A 21,364-nucleotide genomic window follows, 5' to 3' on the forward strand; every position below is an offset into this window, starting at 1 on the left:
TCTTTGGTTCTGGTTCTCGCCCAGGAAGTGGCCATATTAAAATTAAAGTTATGTTAAAATTTAGTCATATCAAATAGTATTTGGTTTAAGGTTTAGGTAAAATTTTGATCCGTTAAAAATCAGGTAGTTATTTTGAGTGCTAAAATCTTGTCTAGCTTTATATAAAAAAATTAGTCTAACAAAATTTCTAAAGCGCAGCTAAATTTTAATCTTTAACCAAACGTAAACCAAATTTACTGGACTGGCCAAATTTTAGTTTAACTTGTTAGAGGCTAGAACTAAACAGCCCCTTATATGTCCATCCCGGCCGGTGTTGGCTTGGCATACAGAACTGACTTTGCTGCCTCAATGATGGTAACGCTGAGTGGTTAAAGCTCTAGTACAGGTTTAGCCTGCACTTTAACCAACACTAACCAACTTACCTCATGCAGAACACTCGTACTAGATCTGCATGTCTTTTACCCTAGACAGGGCAAGTTTTCGATCACATTCTACCTGCCCATGCAGTTATTTGAAACTGAACTGTTAATCTTTTTAACAAATTTTAGGGCCGTTTGGAGTTCAGAAATATGTTCAAACTCGGCCTTGAGCCTTGGCTTGTACGACGAACTGTTCAAAGGTACAGTGACAAGACGTACTATTGAAAAGCATGGGCGCTCCAGGCTCCTCCGGTCATGCAACGCGATACTGTTGAGTCTTCAATTATGCAGACACCCGGACCCCGGGCAGCCCACTGTTCAACTACAATGCGAGCTCTTGCTCGCTTTACTCCTTTGATGCGCCCATGTGTCCGTCTCCATGTTCTCGGCTCCTCGCACGAACGTGTCAGGTCACGCCAACGGGATTCGGCGCCTGATTCAGCTGATCAGCCGGGGGCGCACGGCGCTGCATTGACGCGCTTCACACAGGTAAGACTATGTCCAACCGTTTTTCTTCGAGATCCAAATTTCTTTTATAATAAATTTTTTGTTTTTTTAGTGTTCTAATAATTTTTTTCACGATTCTCGTTACGAAAAAATTTTAAAGGTCATTCCCTTTAAGACAGTATTCTCTCTCCTTTCACTTCGCGATTCTCTCGAAAATAAGCTGTTAGAGATGAGAGTAAATAAAGAAAATGGAACAGAGAAGGAAACGAAATAAAGGAAATATAGGTTTAAGGTTCTGTTTGTTTCAGATTATAAAAGCTGGATTGTGATCAAAATCCAAAAACTGAAACAAACAGCTAGATTGTAAAAGCTAGATTCTGATCATAATCCAAAAGCTGAAATAAACAGATGGTTGAAAAGCTGGATTGTTACAATCCAACACACAGATTGTAACAATCCAGCAATCTGCTTTCCACCAGATTCTAATAATCCACAATCCAGCTTTTTACAATCCAGCTTCTTACAATCCAACTTTTTACAATCCAGATTTTACAATACAACTTCTTACAATCCACAATCTATAAGCTGCTTTTCACAATCTACAGTTGAAACAAACAGGACCTAAGATCCATTCAGTACTGTACTGATTAGTGATTACTGAAAAGAGTGATAAGATGTGGTCGGGTTTAGTAATGGCCATTTTTTTGTCTTGATTTGTTTCAACTTTCTTGATTTACCAATGCTTAAATTACAGTCCTTGTTGCTAGCCGATGTTTTTTTTTTGTTTTCTAGTGACAAATCTCTTCTTGTTTCATGTTGATTGCAGCATATGATAAGCCATAAAACGAATGTCTTACGGAAGTGAAAATTCGTACGTCCCAAAGACGCATCTGGATTCTTTGTCTTCTTACTACCTGTGGTTACTCGGGTCGCTGGGCATACATGATTACAGATTCCTCTGCAAGAAGAGAGGCGGCCAAAAGAAAACTAAAAAGATGCGGTTTTCATAGGCTGAACCATCAGACAGCTACTTGACTCGTAGAATCATGCAGGCCGTGCATGGAATGGGAACTGGAAACCACTTGGCAGAGATATCTTTTCCGTCAGAAGCACCCATATTTTACCTCGGAACTCATGAAAACTCGCGAGCCCCAAAGCGCTCAGCCGGGCCCTGCCGTGAGGTCTCGACTTCAGAGAATTTCACCTGGTATCCGAAGCTCTCAAGTCACAATTTCAGGGTTTCTTGGCATGGCGCGTTCCAGCCTTCCTTCCAGGTTCTCAGCGGGAGAAAGTGTGCGCAGCTATGGCCGTCCTAGGTCTAGCTCACAGACTCACAGCCTCGATTGGTAGTACAGCAACAGAACAAGAGCCAGAGAACCAACCAACGCGGGTCCTGAGCATTTGGCCCGACGTATTGTCAATGACCAGTAGCCGTCACCTGTAAGGAGTACCAGCCAGTACATTAGTTAAGTCTGATGAAGCTTAATGTTAGTTCGTTCCAGTACCGAAGTAGTACATCTAGGATCATCAAAGACTTGAATCGAATAGACTGATCACTGACACCTACATCCTTGAGGCAAGCGGGGAAGTATCAGACGACTAATCCATCTTTCTACTCGCTCCAGTGGTCAAATCTTGGTTCAAGTAATGAGAGAAACACCAGCCTTATTTGGTTCACAACAACTTCAGTTATACTGAAGTATGTGGCGTATCAAATTTCCTGGTCAGTACTCAGTCGTTTGTTTTTTTCTTTCCTTTTTTATCAATTGTGATTGCCATGTGCAAGTCGTGTTAATTTAACATGTTTAATTCGACAGAGTTGCTACAATTAACACCACAATTTTGATGTGGCTGCAGGGTGCACTTTAAATATACTACAGTTAGGAGGTGGCCAACCGACCATATTTTAGTCATTGTCACCCTCTGCATACAAGCACACTTGGGCACAAATGCAGTAATTCGCAGATGCTCTATGCAAAATAAGTGCAACTCCATCCCATTTCAGTGAAAATGAACTGGACGAGTATACTAATAAATAATCCCATTTGCAACAAGCTGCCAGTAACATGTTTATTGAAAGAACCCAAAATTTGATATTGGGGAAACATGTAAGAGAGGTGTTGAGTAAGGTGGTCTGGGTCGCATGTTTAATAGCACGAAATTCAGTCTTAAAATTACGTGCTTCATTTGAGAGTAAGGAAGAAAGGGGTTCCGCATGAACAAGGAAACTATGAAAAAGGCCCGCTTCATCAGATACAAACAAGATTATGCATTCAATATTTCTTGCGCTGGTGGATCGGTCATCGGTGTACCCGTGCATAATTGCATATAAAGGTAGGCTTGGGGGGCTACCTTGTACATGTTATCAATGGCAGAGCTGGAACCAAATCCTAGCCCCCCCCCCCCCCCAGCATTCATCATCGACCACCCTGCAGTATCAAATTACGTTTAGAATAATGATAACTCCTGCTTAGCATAACCAAACTGAAAAACAATGGCCAAAAGACCGCTAGTTATGTTCTTCACTAGTCTAACCAATACACTAACCAAAAGAAGTAATGATGTTCACAGTAACCGTTTGCCATTATCTCATTGATTAATACCTGATAAAAGCGCATGTATCACCTACGCAAGATATTGCAGATTGAACCAGCATAAATTTTACCTAGCACCTTCAGACCATATTATTGCAAAATTTGCAAATATTACTGGCCTAGCAGTTATCCAGTTTAACTCTTTCTTGCGCTCAATCCCCAAAGCTAAGATTCAAGGTCCCACTTCCCTCCTGCTTACATCCCAGGTGGAGATATCAGGTAAACTTGGTTATATCAGAAGAAAATAGCCATCCTGATCTTGATTAGCTTGGCTAAGCATTCCAAGCCAGCTATAAGTGATATCTGCCCATTCCTCCATGATGATTCAGTTGTGAGGTTAGCTCTAAAAAGACAGAGTAGATTAGTTCAATTGCCTACTTATCTTTCAGTAAAGGCTAGGTCCTAACAATGTTCTGAAAATCAGTGACAGGAACTCGTTTAGTCACCCAACTACTAGCAATTAGTCAGGTAGACACGTTTTTAGAACATTGGATCCTAACCAAACCATCCACGAAGCCAATTCGCTTCAGTCAAGTAAAATAAAGCCAGAGGGATTTACAAGAGAAATTATGCTTAATGCAATGTAAGAAAACAAAGGAATCTTCCCATTAGTAAGCAAAATATGTATTGGTCAAGGATATTGCATAATGGCATGTCTAGATCAGCATTCTGCAAAATAAAGGACAAATATCCTACTTTGTATCTTTCTGGAAATATTGCATAGGTTTCGCTGCACTCCTGTCAGGCATTGCGCTAATATTTGGGGCCAGGTGAGGTAGTGGTATCGAAAAAGTTTATCATCAAGTGCAAGATAAGATATAACACAAAAAAAGAACCTGATTGAAATATGCTATTTGTTTTGCCAATTCAGCTATACTGCTAATTGCATGAAACAAATAAAACACCATGTCTAGGCCACATGTCACACATTTTCAATGCATTGACCACTAATAGCTTATGGTAAAATCAGAGAAGAATTTACCTCATATAAACACATAATTATTGCGGTATCAAGAAACCACAACACCTATTGGCGTGGTACTCATTTCCTTCTCAGGCCTATGCTCTTCTTCTTCTGTGTGATCGCAAATCGTCTTGACATTGCAACATTGTAAAATCTTCTCATATGCTCTGACAACCGATGTATCACACCAAGGTTGCCTACAGCTGATAACCGCAGCATGATAGCATCAAACTTCTTATACGACAGTTTCATATCACGGTTTATAACCTCATTCAGAAGAGCAGTTGCATCTTCCGTTCTTCCAGAATCAAACAGTCCATCGATCGCTATTTCGTAGGTATCAACAGCACGTTTACATCCTCTCTTGTCCATCTCAAGCCAAATATCTAATGCTCTATGTGCATCTCCCATCTCAAAGAACATCACCATCAGCATATTATAGGTATGAACACTGGGCTCACAATGTGCCTCTATCATCCTCTCACAGAGTTCGAGTGCATCATCAGCTTTTCGGAGACTGCAGAGTACCTGAACAAAGCAGTTGTAGGTGACAATGTCTGGAGGAAATCCCGCCTTTCCCATCTCTTCCAACACACGGTAAGCAGCATCCAATTTACCTACCAAGCACATCCCTTCAATCAAATCTTTATAGGTGGATACATCAGGCATGCAGCCACAGTTTCTCATGTCTGAAATCAATGCAAAGCACTCCTCCATCTGATCAGCCTTTGCTAGTGCAACGATCATAATCGAATGCGTCTTGGCAGTAGGCGACGAGATTGTCGACCCCTCAGTCCTCATGAACTCAAACAATTCCCTTGCCTCCGAAACCAAGCCAGCGCTGCAAAATGAATCGATGGCTGCATTGTACGTGAAACTCTCAGGGGCGTGCTTCATCTGAATCATTTCTTCAAGCACCTTCATGGCCTTCTTGGGGTCCCTTGCCCGGCACCACCCGAAGAACAGGATGTTGTACGTCTCGGCGTTCCCCAGCAACTTCCTCTTCACTCGGCTGAACACAGCCTCTGCCTCCCTGACCATCCCGCACTTGCAGAACGCGTCCAACAGCACGTTGAGCGCGTCGGTCTCTGGTGGCGTGCGCATCCGCACCCGGCGCTTCTTGGCCAGCTTCCTGAGGTGCGTGAGGTGCCTCTCCGTGTAGGCGCGCAGGATGGCCAGTAGGTCCTCGACCGGCACCGACCTCGTGCCGTGGCGCTTCATGTGGTCGAGAACGTCGCAGAGGACGCCGAACTGGCGGGCCTTGTACCGCGTGCTGGACAGGATGTCGATCACGTCGTTGTACGTGGCCGGCTCGTGGTCGTACCCGTCCTGGTGGGAGGCCCAGGCGAAGAACCGGAACGCCAGCTTCTCCTCGTAGCGGAGACGGTGCAGCACGTCGGTGACGAGCGGGGTGGTCAGCTCCGGGACCAGGGCGTCGAGCGCGGCACCCGTGCCCTCGCTGGATTCCGCCTCCGTCTTAATCACGGCGTCGTAGATCCTATCCGAGAGCGCGGCGAAGCACTCGTCCTGAAGGTGGGTGGGGAGGATGGCGTGATCGGAGAAGAGCCGCCGCGCTGGGAGGCTGGATAGATGCCACCGTGGCGGCGGCATGGCTGGAATAATGCTTAGCGGTCCGGAGGGTACGGGGTAGCGTGCGGAGGCGAGCGGGGATAAGGACGCGGCCGCGAGGAAGCGGCAGAGGTGGCGCAGCCGGAGAGGGAGCTGGCGGCGGCTCATGGGGTTTGGGAGCGCTGGGCAGGCGCCAGGCGGAACGGTGGCGCGGATGGGGGATTTCGAGGTTGGAGTGGATGAAACGGTGGACCGCGCGTAAGGAGGGTTTTGGAGTAGCAGGTTTGGTTTCCACCGCGGCGCGGCGGGGGCTGCCGGCGGCGCGCCTCGACGGTGCCGGCGCTCAACGGGTTCAAGAGGGGATTGGATCGCCGGGGAAGGGCATGGGCAAACGTGTGGCCCGCATAGGCAGCCAGGCGGGCCGAATGAAACTGGGCTAACTGATCCAAGCCGTTCGGTCCATTCAGGTTACAAGAGCAACTCTAACAAACCATCCATATATGAATTATCATCTGTCAAGATTCGTTTTCAATATTACTCCACTACTCTAACATCACATCTATATTTCATCCTTCATATTCTTTATCCTATTTTTAATAATATTATGTAACCAGCAATCACACAGATATTTCAACCAAGAGCTTGCACAATTGCTAGACACCACTTCAGCAAAAGACAAGGGAGGGGATCCAACATCAAAGCTTATTCTTGCATCAGTTGAACCACGTGCCAATCCATCACACAACGGGGTGATCCAGATAGGCTCGACGTCCACAAACCAATTGACACTGTTATGATAATTATCATCAAGCAATTCCTTACACCAATTGATGTGAGATCCCTCGTGGTTTGATATAGGACATTTATATTACATAACCATAAAAAGACACGCTTGTAATCCAGCTAATTGAAATACCGATCTTGAGTTTAGTCTACTGTTGCAACACAACCAAGGGCTAGAAATTGTAGAGATTAACAACAGCACAAGCCTTAAACCATGAAAAACTAAGGTTGGGTTGCACTTGCATGAGATACATCTAGCACATGGTATTCAAATCGAATATCGTGCATCAATGGTTTTAAGAAACTGCGTTGAAGCCACACTATGCAGGGATGATTGAGCTAAGACCAAGAGCGATGAAAGCTAGGAACGCCATGGAGGTTGAAGCATTGATCAGTTTGGTGAATCGATCCCCTTCAAGCTAAGACACCCAAACATCATTTCGAGAAAGTGTTGTTGAAGATGCTGACATGAGGCATGTCAACATCTGCAAATAACATCACCAGTCATTCAAAACAATTCAGGACCTAGTAATAGTTGCTAATACAAGATCGCGAGTTCAGATTGTGCAGATCATCAGAATTTAATGTCAGAGATATGGATAAAGAGGAACTTAAGAACAACTGCAATAAATTTCCAAAAAATGACATCTGCCTAATATCAAAGGAAGACCGATGAATATCAAACATTCAAAATGACATACATTGCACAAGGAGCATTTGAACTCCGTGCTTTGGAGATAAATTGTGCAATTTATACGTGCATGAAATTTTCCCACATGGAAAACCACATTCACCATTCATATAATTAGTCGTAAATATGTCGAATATTGCACCATTCTCATTTATCTTTAAGCTCAAGAAAAAAAATACAATGGTTCAACAGATGGGCCAATTCTTTGCTTTACTTCCCAGTTCCCATAAATTTTAATCTACTTTGCTAACATCAACAACTAAATTACTAGGACCCTGAGCATGGAAAATGTGCCACCATAAACCTCATGAAAAACACCTATCTATAAATAGCATTCAATAACACAAAATGAAGATGAATAAATCCCTATGGATAGCCTATAGCCACTTGTATCAACTTCAGCAGGCCAATTACACAGAAGATAAAACTGTTAAATAATCAAGAGCAAGGTATGGTTCACTACATTCTAGCACTCTTTAGGTGATAGGGTACTACTGGAGATTAAAGTGTGGATCACATAATCACTATCTTATCTATAGCTTCTCCTTTGTCTTGCTAAATAATCTGGCATGCTTTATTGTATTACCTAAGCAAGGCATCATAAATAATTGTGGGACAACAAAAAAAAACAATGTTCTGATGCTTTGTTCAGATATGAGATATATATCTCAAGGAAGGCTTCAGCTAGATGGAATATCAAAGGCCTGTCTAGATATCAAAAGATTATCAATTAGGGTTGTTACCTGCTTGCTTGAACTAGGAATCTAAATAGTGCCTACTTGTTGTTGCTTGCATGGACACCATAGGCATGTGGTATAACCCTTGATTCCTTACAATATGAATATAAAACTCTAGCCAATTTGATTTCTCAAGAAACCTAGACAATAGGTATGTAGAAATGACCACATGTTAAATTATATAATGTAGTATAAACAATATAGGGAGAAAATTATGCGTAAAGTAAGTCAATTTCACTTGGAGAACTTTGCAAAAATTTCCACACTTGGAAAATGAAGAGAATTGACACTGGCATATGCATACACTAGTTGATATGTGAAATTGAGAGAGAGCACCACCTCTATGGGCACTCATCTAAGTAGTGGCAAATTACCAATTACCGTATCAGATTAGTTTCATAAACATACCTAAAATTCTCATATCCATATAAAAGCCCAAATAATTGAGTGCCTGAGTCTCTCACAATCAGAAAACTGGATCATCACACAAACCAAAATCCATTTTAATCAACCTATTTTAAGCTACTTCTAAATCTATAGCCAAACAATCCCATACCAAATAGAAGCAATCAACCTTACATCAGATTGGGGTGGCACATGATTATATTATACAAAGGAGAGGGGAGAAAGGAGAGTAGAATTAGGCACCTCGATGAAGAGCTTCCATGTCCAGTAGGAACAGACAAGACGGGAGAGCAGAGTTGGGTGCTTTGGTGAGGAGCTTCCACACCCAGCAGATGGCCTACTCCTTCTAGTCCCTGAGGGACGAGTTCCCAAGCATCTTGAAGAAGGTGTGGTCGTACGTGTCCTAGACTTGGGCGTCTTGGATGAGCTTCCTTTGATCGGATGTGGGAGGAGAGCGGTGGGTCTGACTAGACAGAGTGTCGACGAGCGTGGGGTAGAGTGGATAGAGGGGAGCTCGACGGTGTTGGGGACTCAGGGCGGAGTCACAGAGGCTGGAGGGGAGCCGTGGAGGCTGGCGGCATCGAGGGTGTCAATCTGGGCGAGGAGGTCATCAACAATGTCGTTGACGTGCTTGAGTAGGCTGTAGGCGAGGGCAGGGAGGCCGGCGGAGTACTTCTGGGAGGTGGGGAGTGTGGCGGGGGTGGGGCAAAGGAAGGGGAGGGCTTGGTGGAGATCTTCTCGAAGTTGGAGGCCGGATAGTGGTAGGAGCGCACGGGAAGGACCGGCAGTTGGAGGATGGTGTGCGAGGCATAGATGCTAAGTTTGGCGTGCGGGATGAGAGGATGACCAGCTCGGTAAAATAGCGTGTGTGTTGGCTAATTTGCTAGAGACAAAAAAGAGATCAACTCTTATGGGCTTATGGCTTTTGGGTCTAGACGTCTGATCACAATCCGATTGTATCATAATTTATATATTTCTTAGGGGTTATCTATACATTACCCGAGCAATTTTGGTCCAAGTCTCACCATAATTATGAGTTGTTCGATCCTCCTCCTTTTATCTCAATCCAAGGGCTGATCATTTTCTTTCTCATTCGACCTATTTCTTCCTTCCCTGACTCCGCTCGATCTCACTAGTCGTCAACGAGCTCGCCCCCACTCTGCCCTCTTGCCGCGTCTCCGAATTCGCCTCCGCCACCCGCTCCCTCAGTAACCCCTCTCTTTTTATGCCCCGCCACCAACCTTCCTCACCGGTCGTCCTACACCACCTCTGTCGGTGGCACCCTCACCGTCTCGTCGCACCGCCCACTAACCATCTCCTCTGTCAGACCAGACTCCCTCCCTAGCAACTCTTTCCAAGCCTAGGGACCTTGAACCCCCAAATCACAACCCCCAAATCCTAACCCTAATCCATCAGAGTTCAAGGAAGAAGCCCCTCCCTCGAACCCTAACCTCTCGGAGGCTCACCGGAGATACAGAAGATGGAGGAGAGGGTGAAGAGGAGGAAGAGAAAAATCCGGGTGAGGAGAGGCTCCAAATTGCTCAAACAAAGTATAGCAATCATGTTCCCTTAGCAGCGTAGGTTTTCAAATTTCAATGCACAAAATATGCACGAGAGAGATGCTATTTTAGAACTATCAACTGCATATGTGAAATCAATTCAGATATAGTAATTTAAAAAAATAAAAGAATATAGCATAACAAAAGAGATTTACCTATCGGACTTTCCAAAAACACGCGTGCATGGTTGAAAAAAAGAGAGTACAATCATTGTTAATTCATTGATTCGAGCCCGGGGAGATTGAAAGTATTTTTGGAAAAAGGAACGAGGTCCAATTTTGTACATGATCGTTTGATTAACTTAGATGGACGGTGAAAATCGTTCGGATCTATATAACTCGTCTATTTTATATGAGTTTAGATATATATAGATTATAATGGATCCGCGTAGATAGTATCAAAATTAAACTTTCAAATTTATTTCACTACATTTAAGATATAACTTTTTAGCGAGGTTTACGGTATAGGTGAGTAGACTATTACATTCCAAATTTATCTTTTCACACGGACAATGAAATTCTCCTGGGTAAAATTGCCCTAAAAAAAATCCCCAGGGTGAAACAGAGAAAATTAGAAACTCTGCTTTTTCTAACCCGAGTGCACATTGTATGAACAAATTTTCCTAGATGATCTATATGGAGCAATCTTCTTTTCAGAGTGTTAGAAAATGAATACATACAAGTTAACGATGCTTCCCTCATTCAACAGTTCAGTCAATGGTGCAGTAAACCGTTGTATGATTGTATCAACTCGGTGTTGTTCCAAGTATAGAGGTGATAGCATGGAGGGAGGGCCTGACCCTAGCTTTATCATCCAAGCCAGGAGCCCAGAGATCCACGTCAAGCTTTATCATCCTGGAGCGATGAAGTCGGCAGGGAGAATTCCTTCGGTTGTGTTCAAACATATAAAGAGAGAGCAGAACGTATAGTGGCGCATGAGCTCGTCCAGCTCGCTAAACAATTTTACATAGTGCAGTATGGCGCCGTCGCTTCCCAGTTTGTGCAAAGCATCTAGTTGCTCAAGATTGTAACATTTAACTAATAAAGCTCCTTAATTTTATTCTATTGAGTGTGGTCGATCAGTCCTTTGTTCTTTACTTCCAGTCCTACCTCTGAAGTCTCATCTGGGAACCTCTGTCATTGTAACTTTTTTGTACAGTCTTTCTCGCTTTCCCTCTAGAAGGGAGTCAAGGTGATGGCTTTTCTTTGCCAACTGTCTGAATTCATACCAAGATTAATTGCTATGAAGTTTGACATTTCGCTTCAACTAGTTGGGGTCAGTTGAATTGTTTGTTTTGCTTAGACAAAGGGAGGAAGGAATACGCTATTAAATATTAACTGGTTTTTCTGGCTTACAAATATTTAGCAACTAACAATGTAAATTGGGCTCAGTAATCAATCGGGTTCCTCAACAGCAAAACATCTACAAAAAGGCAGAATAGAGCTGCTGTCTAAAGTTTCAACCTTTTCATTCGATTAACAATGTAAATTGAACTTCAGCGTCCCTTAAGCTGATACATAAAGTAGTATGACTTTGTTCTCTGATTCCACCCAGCCATTGCTTCAAATTTAAGAACCTGTCACCTCCGGTAACAAATGCTCGTAGTTACCCTTACCCACCTAGTAGTAACTGTCCTTGCAATATCTCCACACATCTCAATTAGAAGCATAGTCACTGCTCCATCCAATTATAAATACTTATCGTTTTGATAAAGATTCGATCAAATTTTTAAAGTTTTGACCGTCAATAGTTTTTAAAATATTTAGTTTGTAAGCATAGAAATTGTACGTGTAGATTTATCTTAAAAATAATTTCATAATATAATATTTTAATAGAAAATAATGATTAAAATTACACATCGAAGACTGTAAAAAATAAAAAAATATAATGTATTTTTGACCGAGTACAAACCTACGATGACCTCGATTTTATTTACAGGTAAACAAAACAATCCCAACGAATCAATCACGTTCTGATTATTTTTTTCCCTAGCTAGTTCAGTAGATCCTGACTCTAAGAGCATAAAAACCAGGGTGTAGCATAGATGGAACACCATCTTAATCCTATCATACGTTTATGAATAACAATCACGCCAGAACTGGATCAAACTAATCCAAATTTTGTCCTAGACTGCATCTACCAATCGAACCATGAATCGAGATAGACCACCCCAAGTATGGTTTTTGGGGTTGTAGCCTATAGTATGGGCTGACTCAAGTAGGCTTATGGTACAAGCATGCAGGCCGGCTTTTTGTCCATGAATGGGCCGAACGGAACTGTGCTATTTGACTCAAGGCGGTCCGGTCCGTTCAGGTCTAGTCATAGGTCCCTTTCCAACAAGTCATTTTGATCCTAAAAAAATGAGTCATTTTGAAGTGTGGTTTCCAAATAAAAAATCATTCCACAAAATATGGACGAGAGGTTTTTCTATAATTTGAAGTCACAAAATCAGGTGGATAGTATCAAAACTTCAAGTTGGCCAAATGAGAGCGGTACCTGACCATATTTTAGCAACTAAACATATTAGAGCTTGGCAATGCTGGGCAAACTTCATCTTAAAAAAAGTTGGGCACACTTGGACAGAAAACCAACCAGATAAATAATCTCTTTTAGTTTCAACCAAAATTAGGAGCAAACTTCCTCTCAGCGTGTTGGAAAATAAATATTGTACTATGTATGTGTACAAGTTACAGATATTTTTCTAGTTCATAAACTCCCTCTGGTCATAAATAAAAGTCATTTAGGATAAGATTCGGTCTTTAATATATAGCTTTGATCACTACTCCCTCCATCTTAAAATAGATGTTGTTTTAAAATTATGCACGAGTATTAAGCTGAATGATAAAACAATCATCTTACCTTCTTTTAACATCATTTATTATGTGAAAAATAAGACTTGCATTTAGAAATAAGTTATTTAATGGAGGGGGTAAGATTGAAAAACTTGAGCTAAAGTTATCTCAAAATCGTATAACGTTATGTATTTTAAACATTATAGAAGAGACTAAGACATCAATTATTTTGAGACAGTGGTAATATTTTTTATTAGAATATATTTATTAAATTCATTAAAATTGATATTATAAAAGTATTTTTCAAGAAAAATCTACGCATATAATTTTAACGTTTTCAAACTAAATATTTTGAAAGCTATTATTAGTTAAAAATTTAAAAGTTTGATTGAACTTTTTTTTAACAGTATGTATTTGTAATTGGATTGAGTAATAAACAGCTGCATCAACTCGGTGCTGTTTCAAATAGCTTGGGCGTCGACTGAAGGGACTGCGTACTGTGGTAGCTCGCAGTTGATGCACGTACTACGCAGGTAGTGGTTGCTCCTGAAACGTAGCTATCCATAACACTAGAAAATAGCATGCGCGGTGTCGCGAACTCGCGATTCGCCGAGTATATACAGCTTCCAATGAAGGTTGTTGAGCTCGTCCTATCTCGATCCTTCCGTTGCTACAGTATTAAAAGGAGGGGAAAGGGGGTAATTTTTGTTCGACACCGATCTTCTCCGTTCTTTCTCCCGTCTGGCAGCCGTTCTAGCGCCGGCGGGGATGGGAAATAGGGATTTAGACGGCTGGTGTACATAATCCATATTACTAGCTTAGATCTAAATAGGCTAGAGCTAGGTTTCCTTCTATAGTTATCGTTGTTTGGAGCTTTTGTTCTTAGTCGGTATCATCATCGATTTCTCGTTGCCAACATCTTATCCTCCTGGGAGATGGTAGAGTTAGGATGTTGCGAATCTGGCGATCGACGGTAGGGTTCTTTTATTATCGTGATCCCTTTTTCGGAGATAGCGCGGCTTGCGGCGTCTTCTTCGGCGAAGGGAGCACGAGGTGGATCCTCCATGCTGGTGTCGTTGGTGCTATGCTGCGGAGGTTCGTATATTTCTGGCTTTTTGCGGAAGGGTGGTAATCTTGATCATCCTGTTTGTTAGGCTACTTTTTCGCAGTGTTGATGTTATTGACAAAAATGGACTCTGTTCTGGGCCACCAACTTTGGTTTTCATGGCGGGTGGCGTCAGTCTTCTTCCTCTACCGATTTTAGCGAGTCGATAGCCGATACTCGTTCAAGGTGTTACATGCGTCCTGGTTGGAGGTATGTGGCGTTGGATCCTGCAACATATCCAATGTTTAGAGTCCCTCGCTGTTTTGGTAGGTGGATCTTGTTCTAGCTCCAGCATGTGTTCACGGCGGAGGGTATCAGAGATGTTAAAGATGAGGAAGACCTGATTATGCTTATGCATAATTTCTGTGTTTCCTAGTCTTCTGTGCAATATTTATATCTGGGGAAGCTCTGTTCATGGTCTGTGCTGTATTTTCATGCTTTCCTAGGGTGCTGAGTGTAAAACAGGGGTGTAAGCACTGTGATTTCTTCAATATAATATAAACGGCCTTTCAACCCCTTCCGGAAAAAAAAAAACTCAAGCACCTAAGAAAAAGCATCACCCTAACTTGATTGATTCCATACGTTTTGAGGTGACAGCTATTTTAATTCCAAGAGCCCAAGTTCTGCAGGAAAACGCATGAGGCAGGCAGCTGGCATACATAATGACAGGACGGATCGAGACTACAAAGTAAAACACAGGCACACAACTGCCGACCATTCATAAACATAGCAAGAAATTCAGCATTCTTCACACATCATTATCCGCACCTTATGCTATCCATATATATAGTAGATATTTTAAATTTTATTTTAATATTATGATAACATCATATAATACTATTATAGTAATTTCTAATTTTCTATCTCTAGCAGCTATTTTATTTTTTATCTTTAATTATTTTTCATCTATCTTCAGACTCAAAATCATTTTCTATAAATAGTGATGCAGACAGGTGTAGCATCTATGTCTCTAGATAAGTGGTAAGTGTTTTGGTGATTAATGATAATTATATTATTATGATTAACAAATTTATTTTGAAAGGTATAAAAATTTAGTTCATAATATTGATTAGGTATTCTTGGTCTTTAAGTAGATTCTATGAATGATCAAAGAATATGAGCATCAAGATTAAGGATCTTTTAGTTCTAAGTGTCACCAGAAGATAAATAACACTTAGAGTAGTATATGTTATATTTCTTAATCTTTTGACTATACTATAAAGAGGTGTTAAGAGTAGTAACTTGATCTAAACGAGTCTAGGTATGGTTGATGTATACTTGTAAAATTTTAGCACTACATAGCTCAGATAAGTCCAAATATGAGTTGTCAAGAAGTTAAAACTCAAGAATAGTTGAATTAGACGAATTCAAAAAAAAAAATTGCATGCGTCGGATGGTCCGGCAAGCAAATTGAACACTCTATAGTGTTTTGACTCAAAAGTGCAATTTCAAGTCAACATGGCGGATGGTTCGGCATTAAGGATAAAGACGCCGAAGTATTTTCAAGAGATGTGAAATTCCTAAAGAAGATAAAGTACAACACACCAATGGTCTGGAGTAATATCAATAGCTTCGTCGGAGTAGTTTTTGCAGAGAGGGTTTCATCGTCTGTTTTTCATAGTTGTACCCGTCGGATGGTTCGGCGTGTGAATTGGAGATTTTACCAGAGTATTTTAGAGCTATAATGGCTATTGACAGCTAGCATTGGTAGTGTTTAAAAAAAGTACATACCAGATGGTTCGACGTATGTGAGCCGGTGCAGGCCAAGCGTTCCGACGTTCATAGAAAGTGTGTGTAATTAAGCAACGGTTAGACTTGGACATCTAGCATATATATACCCCTTTCACTCGGTTTCACTTTAACCTCTTATAACCTAAAGGAACATATACATTGTGTGTGTCATCAAGAAGCAAGAGAGAGCACTAAAATAAAGTAGCATATTTTGCTCAAGATACCAAATTATTCCATTAAAACCCAGAAGATGATTGTGGATGTTACTATGACACTTCACAACTACGTTTATTTTCATGACAAGGGGATCTTCACTTTGTTTGAGTGACAGAGCTCCAGATTATGTGTCAACTATCCCATCAAAGTATCAGTGATATGCCATCTCTCCAAATGCTTCAAATGCCTCCACTTCAGAGGCCAGTGATTTTGATATGAAGTTACGTGATGCACTAGCAACAGCTATTGTTGTAGGTTGGTAATTTGTTTTGTGTGTGACAATACTATTTTTTGTGGGCATCAAAAGTCTTTTTTTGGGCATCAAAGGTCTTTTTTTTTGGTATATGGTGACAGGGAATGCCGAAGCCACGTATGACCATTCCCAGATTTTGTAATATTGAAGACACATATGAACATTTCCACATTTTGTAATGTGTTATTTGAATCTATATCTGAATATATGTCAATTTGGATATGTTCAGTACATATACTTGCAACCTTGTTTGAACAACAGCAATTGAAACAGGGGTATGGTAGTCTATTTGCAAAACTCAGCAAAATATACTTTCTAGAGTTGGAGTTGGCAGCCAAACGTTTTATTGAACTCCAGAATGTGCTACTGGAGTTGGGAGTGCAGGAGTGAGGAGTGGAATTGAGAATCTGCAGTACTGCAGGGTTGCCTAACAGGTCCTAAGTTTTTCAACGGAATTTCGAGCACTGCCACGTTGATTACAGGACAAGATCAGAACCCAGTTGCCCACAGACCAAAAAGTCCACTTCTTCTGTGTGTGAAAGAAGATCACTTTCAAGGTTCTACGTTCAAATCTTCTGTTGCCATTCTACGTCCGAACCTGCTGGGTAACTGCTTTCTCCTGGTCCGCCGCCGCCTCGTGCGTCACAGTTCCAGCTTTGGCATCGGATGGGCTGCCGCCAATGCGGTCAAGGCGGAGGCTCCCCTTGGCAGGAGCGTTGGCGACATCAATGGCGGCCACGCGCTTCCTTGTCACGCTCGTCGGAGCTGTCCGCGGTTCTTGACGCCGAGAAGAACGACAGTTTCCCGGAGAACGTTCTCTCAAGAAGCGACTGCCATCTGCCCAAACGCCCGAGGGGTGCGCTACGGCCGCCGCGGCTGCTTCCCTCCCCGGTCCTTCGCCGGCGACGCAGTTGCAAGTTGTGCTCCCCTGCGGCAACCATCTCTCTGCGCACGTGATCTGGCAGCCGAAGCGTGAACCGCTCCAGGTCGCGGTCGAGCCGGACGGCGAGGGAGTGGCCCGTGGAGTTCGACCGCGTGAGCTGCGTCGTCACCGGCCGGCGCCCCGACAGCGACCGCATGGCTCGCCGCTGGCTCCCTATCTGCTGCATCTCCATCTCCTCCTTCCTCCGTTCCTCCTCCTCCTCCTCAGTGATCATGTCGATCACCATGGCCACTGGTTGCGCGCCGTCATCTTGCCGTGCTACGGCTATTTCACTGGAGATGCTGTTCGCTTGTGGTGGCGCCGGGAAACTCGGCTCGTCGTCACTACTGGTATCCTTGTTAGGGTCTAGGTTGCTGCGGCAGACGGGGCAGGTCACGTGGCTGGCGAGCCACTCGCCGATGCAATCCGGGTGGAAGGCGTGGCTGCACTTGGGCAGGAGCCTGAGCCGCTCCTCGTCCTCGAACTCGCTAAGGCACACCGCGCACTCGAGCGCGCCCCCCTTCCCCACCCGCAGAGCCTTGGCCTCGGCGTACTTCATGGTGGGGAACGTCTCGATCACCTCGGCGTCGAGCCCGCGCGGCAACCGCTGCCTCTGCGACCGCAAGAGCAAGGCATCGAAATTGGGGATGGCACGGTCGTCGTCCGGCCTGACGTCGTGGCCGGTGCAGTGGCGGAGGTAGATGGTGGAGAAGGCGATGAAGACGAAGACCGCGATGACGGCGGCGAGGAGCGCGATCATGGCCTTGCTGACGTGCACCTGTCCGGACATGTAGTCGTCGTAGCTGCCCGGCGACGCCGGCTGCGGGCTGGCCGCGGCGAGCGCGGACGCGAGGAGCGCAGCGAGCAGCAGCGCATGGCCGTGGCGACGCGTGGACATCCTTGCGCGCGTTGTGGCAGAGGCTGGGGACGAGGAGACGTGAGCGGGGTTGGGTAGCCTGTCTGCGCAGCATGCAGTGTGGTCGTGTGGACCGTGGAGCTGGGCTATATAGATGCGAAGGAGTTGAGGTCAATTGAGTCGAACTGAGCAGCCAAAAAAACCGTCGCGATCCCGCGGCGCGCGCCGGGTATGGTGGGAGGAAGCCGCGGGCCAGGTGTGCACCTGTTGGCAGTTTGACTGTCCGACCATCCAGGTTTTCAGAAGCAGCGACTGGGCACGGCCGTTGGAGTTGGAATCGTGGACTCCTCTGAAATCGGAATTCAACTGCGTGTAAACTCTGCGTATCAAGAATCAGCCAAAAGGAATGCTGCTCGTATCATGAATTGTTGAGAGGCACGAAGCAACGCTAAATATGGTAATATGGGTTAACCAAACCTGAAGTTTACAATTGAACGCCATCTTAATTTTTTGAAAGATTTTATTCTACCTTTTAGAGATTTTTGATACTATATATATATGAAACATAACCCTTTATTATAAACGTACATAAATAAATAAGATAAATTTTTTCTTATATTTGTGTCTCCTTTGTGTATTTATTTTTTTATAGATATCTCGACTACACCTAATAGCAGAGATTTCTCAATACGTCATCAATACGAAACTCTGTCATAGATCAAGATAACGGAACAAATCTATCTGCGACCAATCTGCACTGCATCGATATTGAGCAAGCAGATCATGCCCTAGCCTATATGACCTACACGGTATGAATTTATTCACAACAATTGAAAAGTACGATCTATTTGGAATGTATTTGTCGGTGTATCAGGAACCGGGGGTCCCTGAGTCCCGAGGCCAGACCAGCCATCCACCACATGGCGCCATCCCGCGAGGTCCCTCCTGTGGGATGAGAAAACCTCATGTCCCGGGAGAAGGTGCTCGGGGCCACAGTCAGTGGTCCCCGAGCACCCCAGTTCCCCGATGATCCACAGAGTCTAAGTACCGGGAAAAAAGTGCTCGGAGGGTGCCCGGTCACCCCGAGCACTCTAGTTCCCGACGATTAAAAGAGCCAAGTTCCGGGAGAGAGTGCTCGGGGATGCGCGCAGCAGCTCCCGAGCGCTCGGTTCCCCAATGATCCGTACAAGAGTGCTCGGGAGAGAGTGCTCGGGGCTGCACGTGGCGGCCCCCGAGCACTCGGTTCCCCGAAGGTTCGTGCAGGAGTGCTCGGGAGAAAGTGCTCGGGGAGGTGAACAATACCCCCGAGCACTCGGTACCCCGAGGACAAGAATAGGCGTGCTCGGGAGAGAGTGCTCGGGGATGCGAACAGTACCCCCGAGCACTCGGTGCCCCGACGACCCAGAAAGGCCCCCGAGGGGCCCATCGATGAGGTGTCAATCAGTCAGAGGTCCGATGCTGCATTTAATGAGCATGCGTAGCCTGACACCTCCAACTGCTCCCACCGCAGCGTCAGTTCCTGCCATGTTTTGGCAGAAAGGCGTGGGGTTATTAATTGCACGGGTCCCGTCCCGTGTCATCCGGTTTGTCTTGGGATAACATCGTTAGGACTAAGGCGTTTCGTCTGCCACGCTGCTGTGGCAGGGGAATGGGATAGGACGGGCACGCCGGGTTATTCTGCGGCTGCCCGGTGGGTCCTCTCCGCGGCGCCCGTTGCTAGGGCGTTTATGATGACAGGTGACCGGGCGTGCGACGCATTTTCCACCCCCGATCACTTCACCCAGAAGAAATGATGACGCCTTTTCCAGTCATAGCGTCTTGGAACTTGTGTCCCCTCCTTCCCGTTCGGGGCATGTCTCGGCCGGCAGGTACTTAAAATAGCCAGCAACACAGAAGCAAGGAGGATCTCTCTGGACTCGAACACGAACTCGAGCTCTCTCGGAGAAGACCAAGAACGAAGAACACATGCGAGAGTAGACACTGTGAGCAAGGTTGAGCACAGTTCCAGCCGAAGAACAAGTAGCCTCAAGCTCTTAGTTAGGCCAACATTCTTGTAACCAGCAACATCCTTGAGAGACTTTCTCAGGATAGTTATAGCATCCATACAGGAGTAGGGTATTATGCCCCCGTGCGACCTGAACCTATCTAAATTCCGGTGCATTTACTCCTCCTTGCACTAGGTCGATTACCCCCACCACCGGCCATTTGCATTGATTCCCATTTATTTCTTCGACGAACTTATTCAGGATCATCCCCCCGGTCGAATCTCTAAAAAGGGGTCTCTCGGGATCCCTGCGACAGGAGTTAATCCTCCGACAGTATTCTTATACCTATTACTTTTGCTTTGGATTTGTATATCTGCGTGAATAGCATGAACAATAGTAGTATAAATAGCACATCACAATGAATAGCATAATAGAATAGTAACTAGCGCATGAACACGACATAGCATGAACGATCTGCACAGTGTAGAACTAGTGGGGCCCGTAACCTCCGCCGCGCCGTCGACCACAATCCAGTGGTCGTTCCTCTGCACAAGAACGCGGTGGTTTGAAGGCCATCGCCATAGATCGAAAAAAGAAAAAAGAGGAAGCAGACGGTATTCCCACCGATGCTCACCATGCCGCCAGTAGCCTCTATTGAACCGTGTCGCTGCCCGCAAGCGACTGAGCCATCTCCTGTTGTGTGTTTGAAGCTGCCACGAGGCCACCATCGGCGCCACCTCGAACTGGTCATGACGCATCCGCGAGCTGACAGCTCCTCCGTGCCGCCCGAAGTGGCGTCGCTGCACCCCCTAGAGGACCACCCCGTCGCCCGCAAGCAACCGGACCATCACCCGTCGTACACCCGACCGTGTGACAGCGCCACCTAAAGCAATACCGTCGTGTGCCGCTTCGCCACCTGGACCACGTGCCACCACCCGAAGCCAAGCTGCCAGGATGCCTGCCGCCATCGCTTGGCTGCGCCAGAAGCGCATCCGCACTGGAGCACCGACCAATGGGCCGCGCTGAAAGCGCAGGATGCTGTCTTTCGGTCGATGGACGTCGCGTCACCTCTGGCAGCCAAGCCTCCTGGTTGGACATTGGTCTCGATGGTGGCTTGTTTCCAAACCCTAACTGCCCCTTATATAGAAGGCGTGCGAGCTAAATGGGTTGGGTCGGCCCAAGCTAGCAGGCTAACCCACTGAACGCAAAAAAACATGTGGGAATAAGAAAAAGGAAAATCTAAAATTTTGCTTTTAACCCGTTGAGTTTTTCTTTAATTGAGGGCATTCCCTATATTTTTGTATTTAAGTCCCTGGTTGTTTGAAAAATTATCCTG

At 44.7% G+C, this 21,364-nt stretch overlaps 2 protein-coding genes across 5 annotated transcripts; both read right to left on the reverse strand.

The window, feature by feature from the left end:
- Positions 1-1,671: 1,671 nt before the first annotated feature.
- On the reverse strand, positions 1,672-6,444 carry LOC133921183 (pentatricopeptide repeat-containing protein At1g73400, mitochondrial). Of its 4 annotated transcripts, XM_062365955.1 has the most exons (3): positions 4,443-6,444; positions 3,219-3,295; positions 1,672-2,304 (listed from the first exon to the last, which is right to left on the reverse strand). In XM_062365955.1, the coding sequence occupies exon 1, from the start codon at positions 6,159-6,161 to the stop codon at positions 4,503-4,505; it is 1,659 nt and encodes a 552-aa protein (XP_062221939.1). In that variant the 5' UTR covers positions 6,162-6,444; the 3' UTR covers positions 1,672-2,304; positions 3,219-3,295; positions 4,443-4,502. The 4 variants fall into 4 exon arrangements, with proteins under 4 accessions (XP_062221939.1, XP_062221942.1, XP_062221941.1 ...); XM_062365958.1 differs by lacking the exon at positions 3,219-3,295; XM_062365957.1 differs by lacking the exon at positions 1,672-2,304 and having other exon boundaries at positions 3,116-3,295.
- A 10,237-nt stretch (positions 6,445-16,681) lies between these two features.
- LOC133921184 (E3 ubiquitin-protein ligase ATL31-like) lies at positions 16,682-18,179 on the reverse strand. Its single transcript, XM_062365959.1, has one exon. It carries the CDS (start codon positions 18,083-18,085, stop codon positions 16,991-16,993), a length of 1,095 nt encoding a protein of 364 aa, XP_062221943.1. The 5' UTR covers positions 18,086-18,179; the 3' UTR covers positions 16,682-16,990.
- Positions 18,180-21,364: the final 3,185 nt, after the last annotated feature.

The sequence above is a fragment of the Phragmites australis genome, chromosome 6 (genome assembly GCF_958298935.1).
Source record: "Phragmites australis chromosome 6, lpPhrAust1.1, whole genome shotgun sequence".
In the NCBI taxonomy this organism is placed as follows: Eukaryota; Viridiplantae; Streptophyta; class Magnoliopsida; order Poales; family Poaceae; genus Phragmites; species Phragmites australis.

Coding starts and splice junctions, on each gene's coding strand:
- LOC133921183 (XM_062365958.1), bottom strand. CDS start 6,161: ATGAGCCGCCGCCAGCTCCCTCTCCGGCTGCGCCACCTCTGCCGCTTC.
- LOC133921184 (XM_062365959.1), bottom strand. CDS start 18,085: ATGTCCACGCGTCGCCACGGCCATGCGCTGCTGCTCGCTGCGCTCCTC.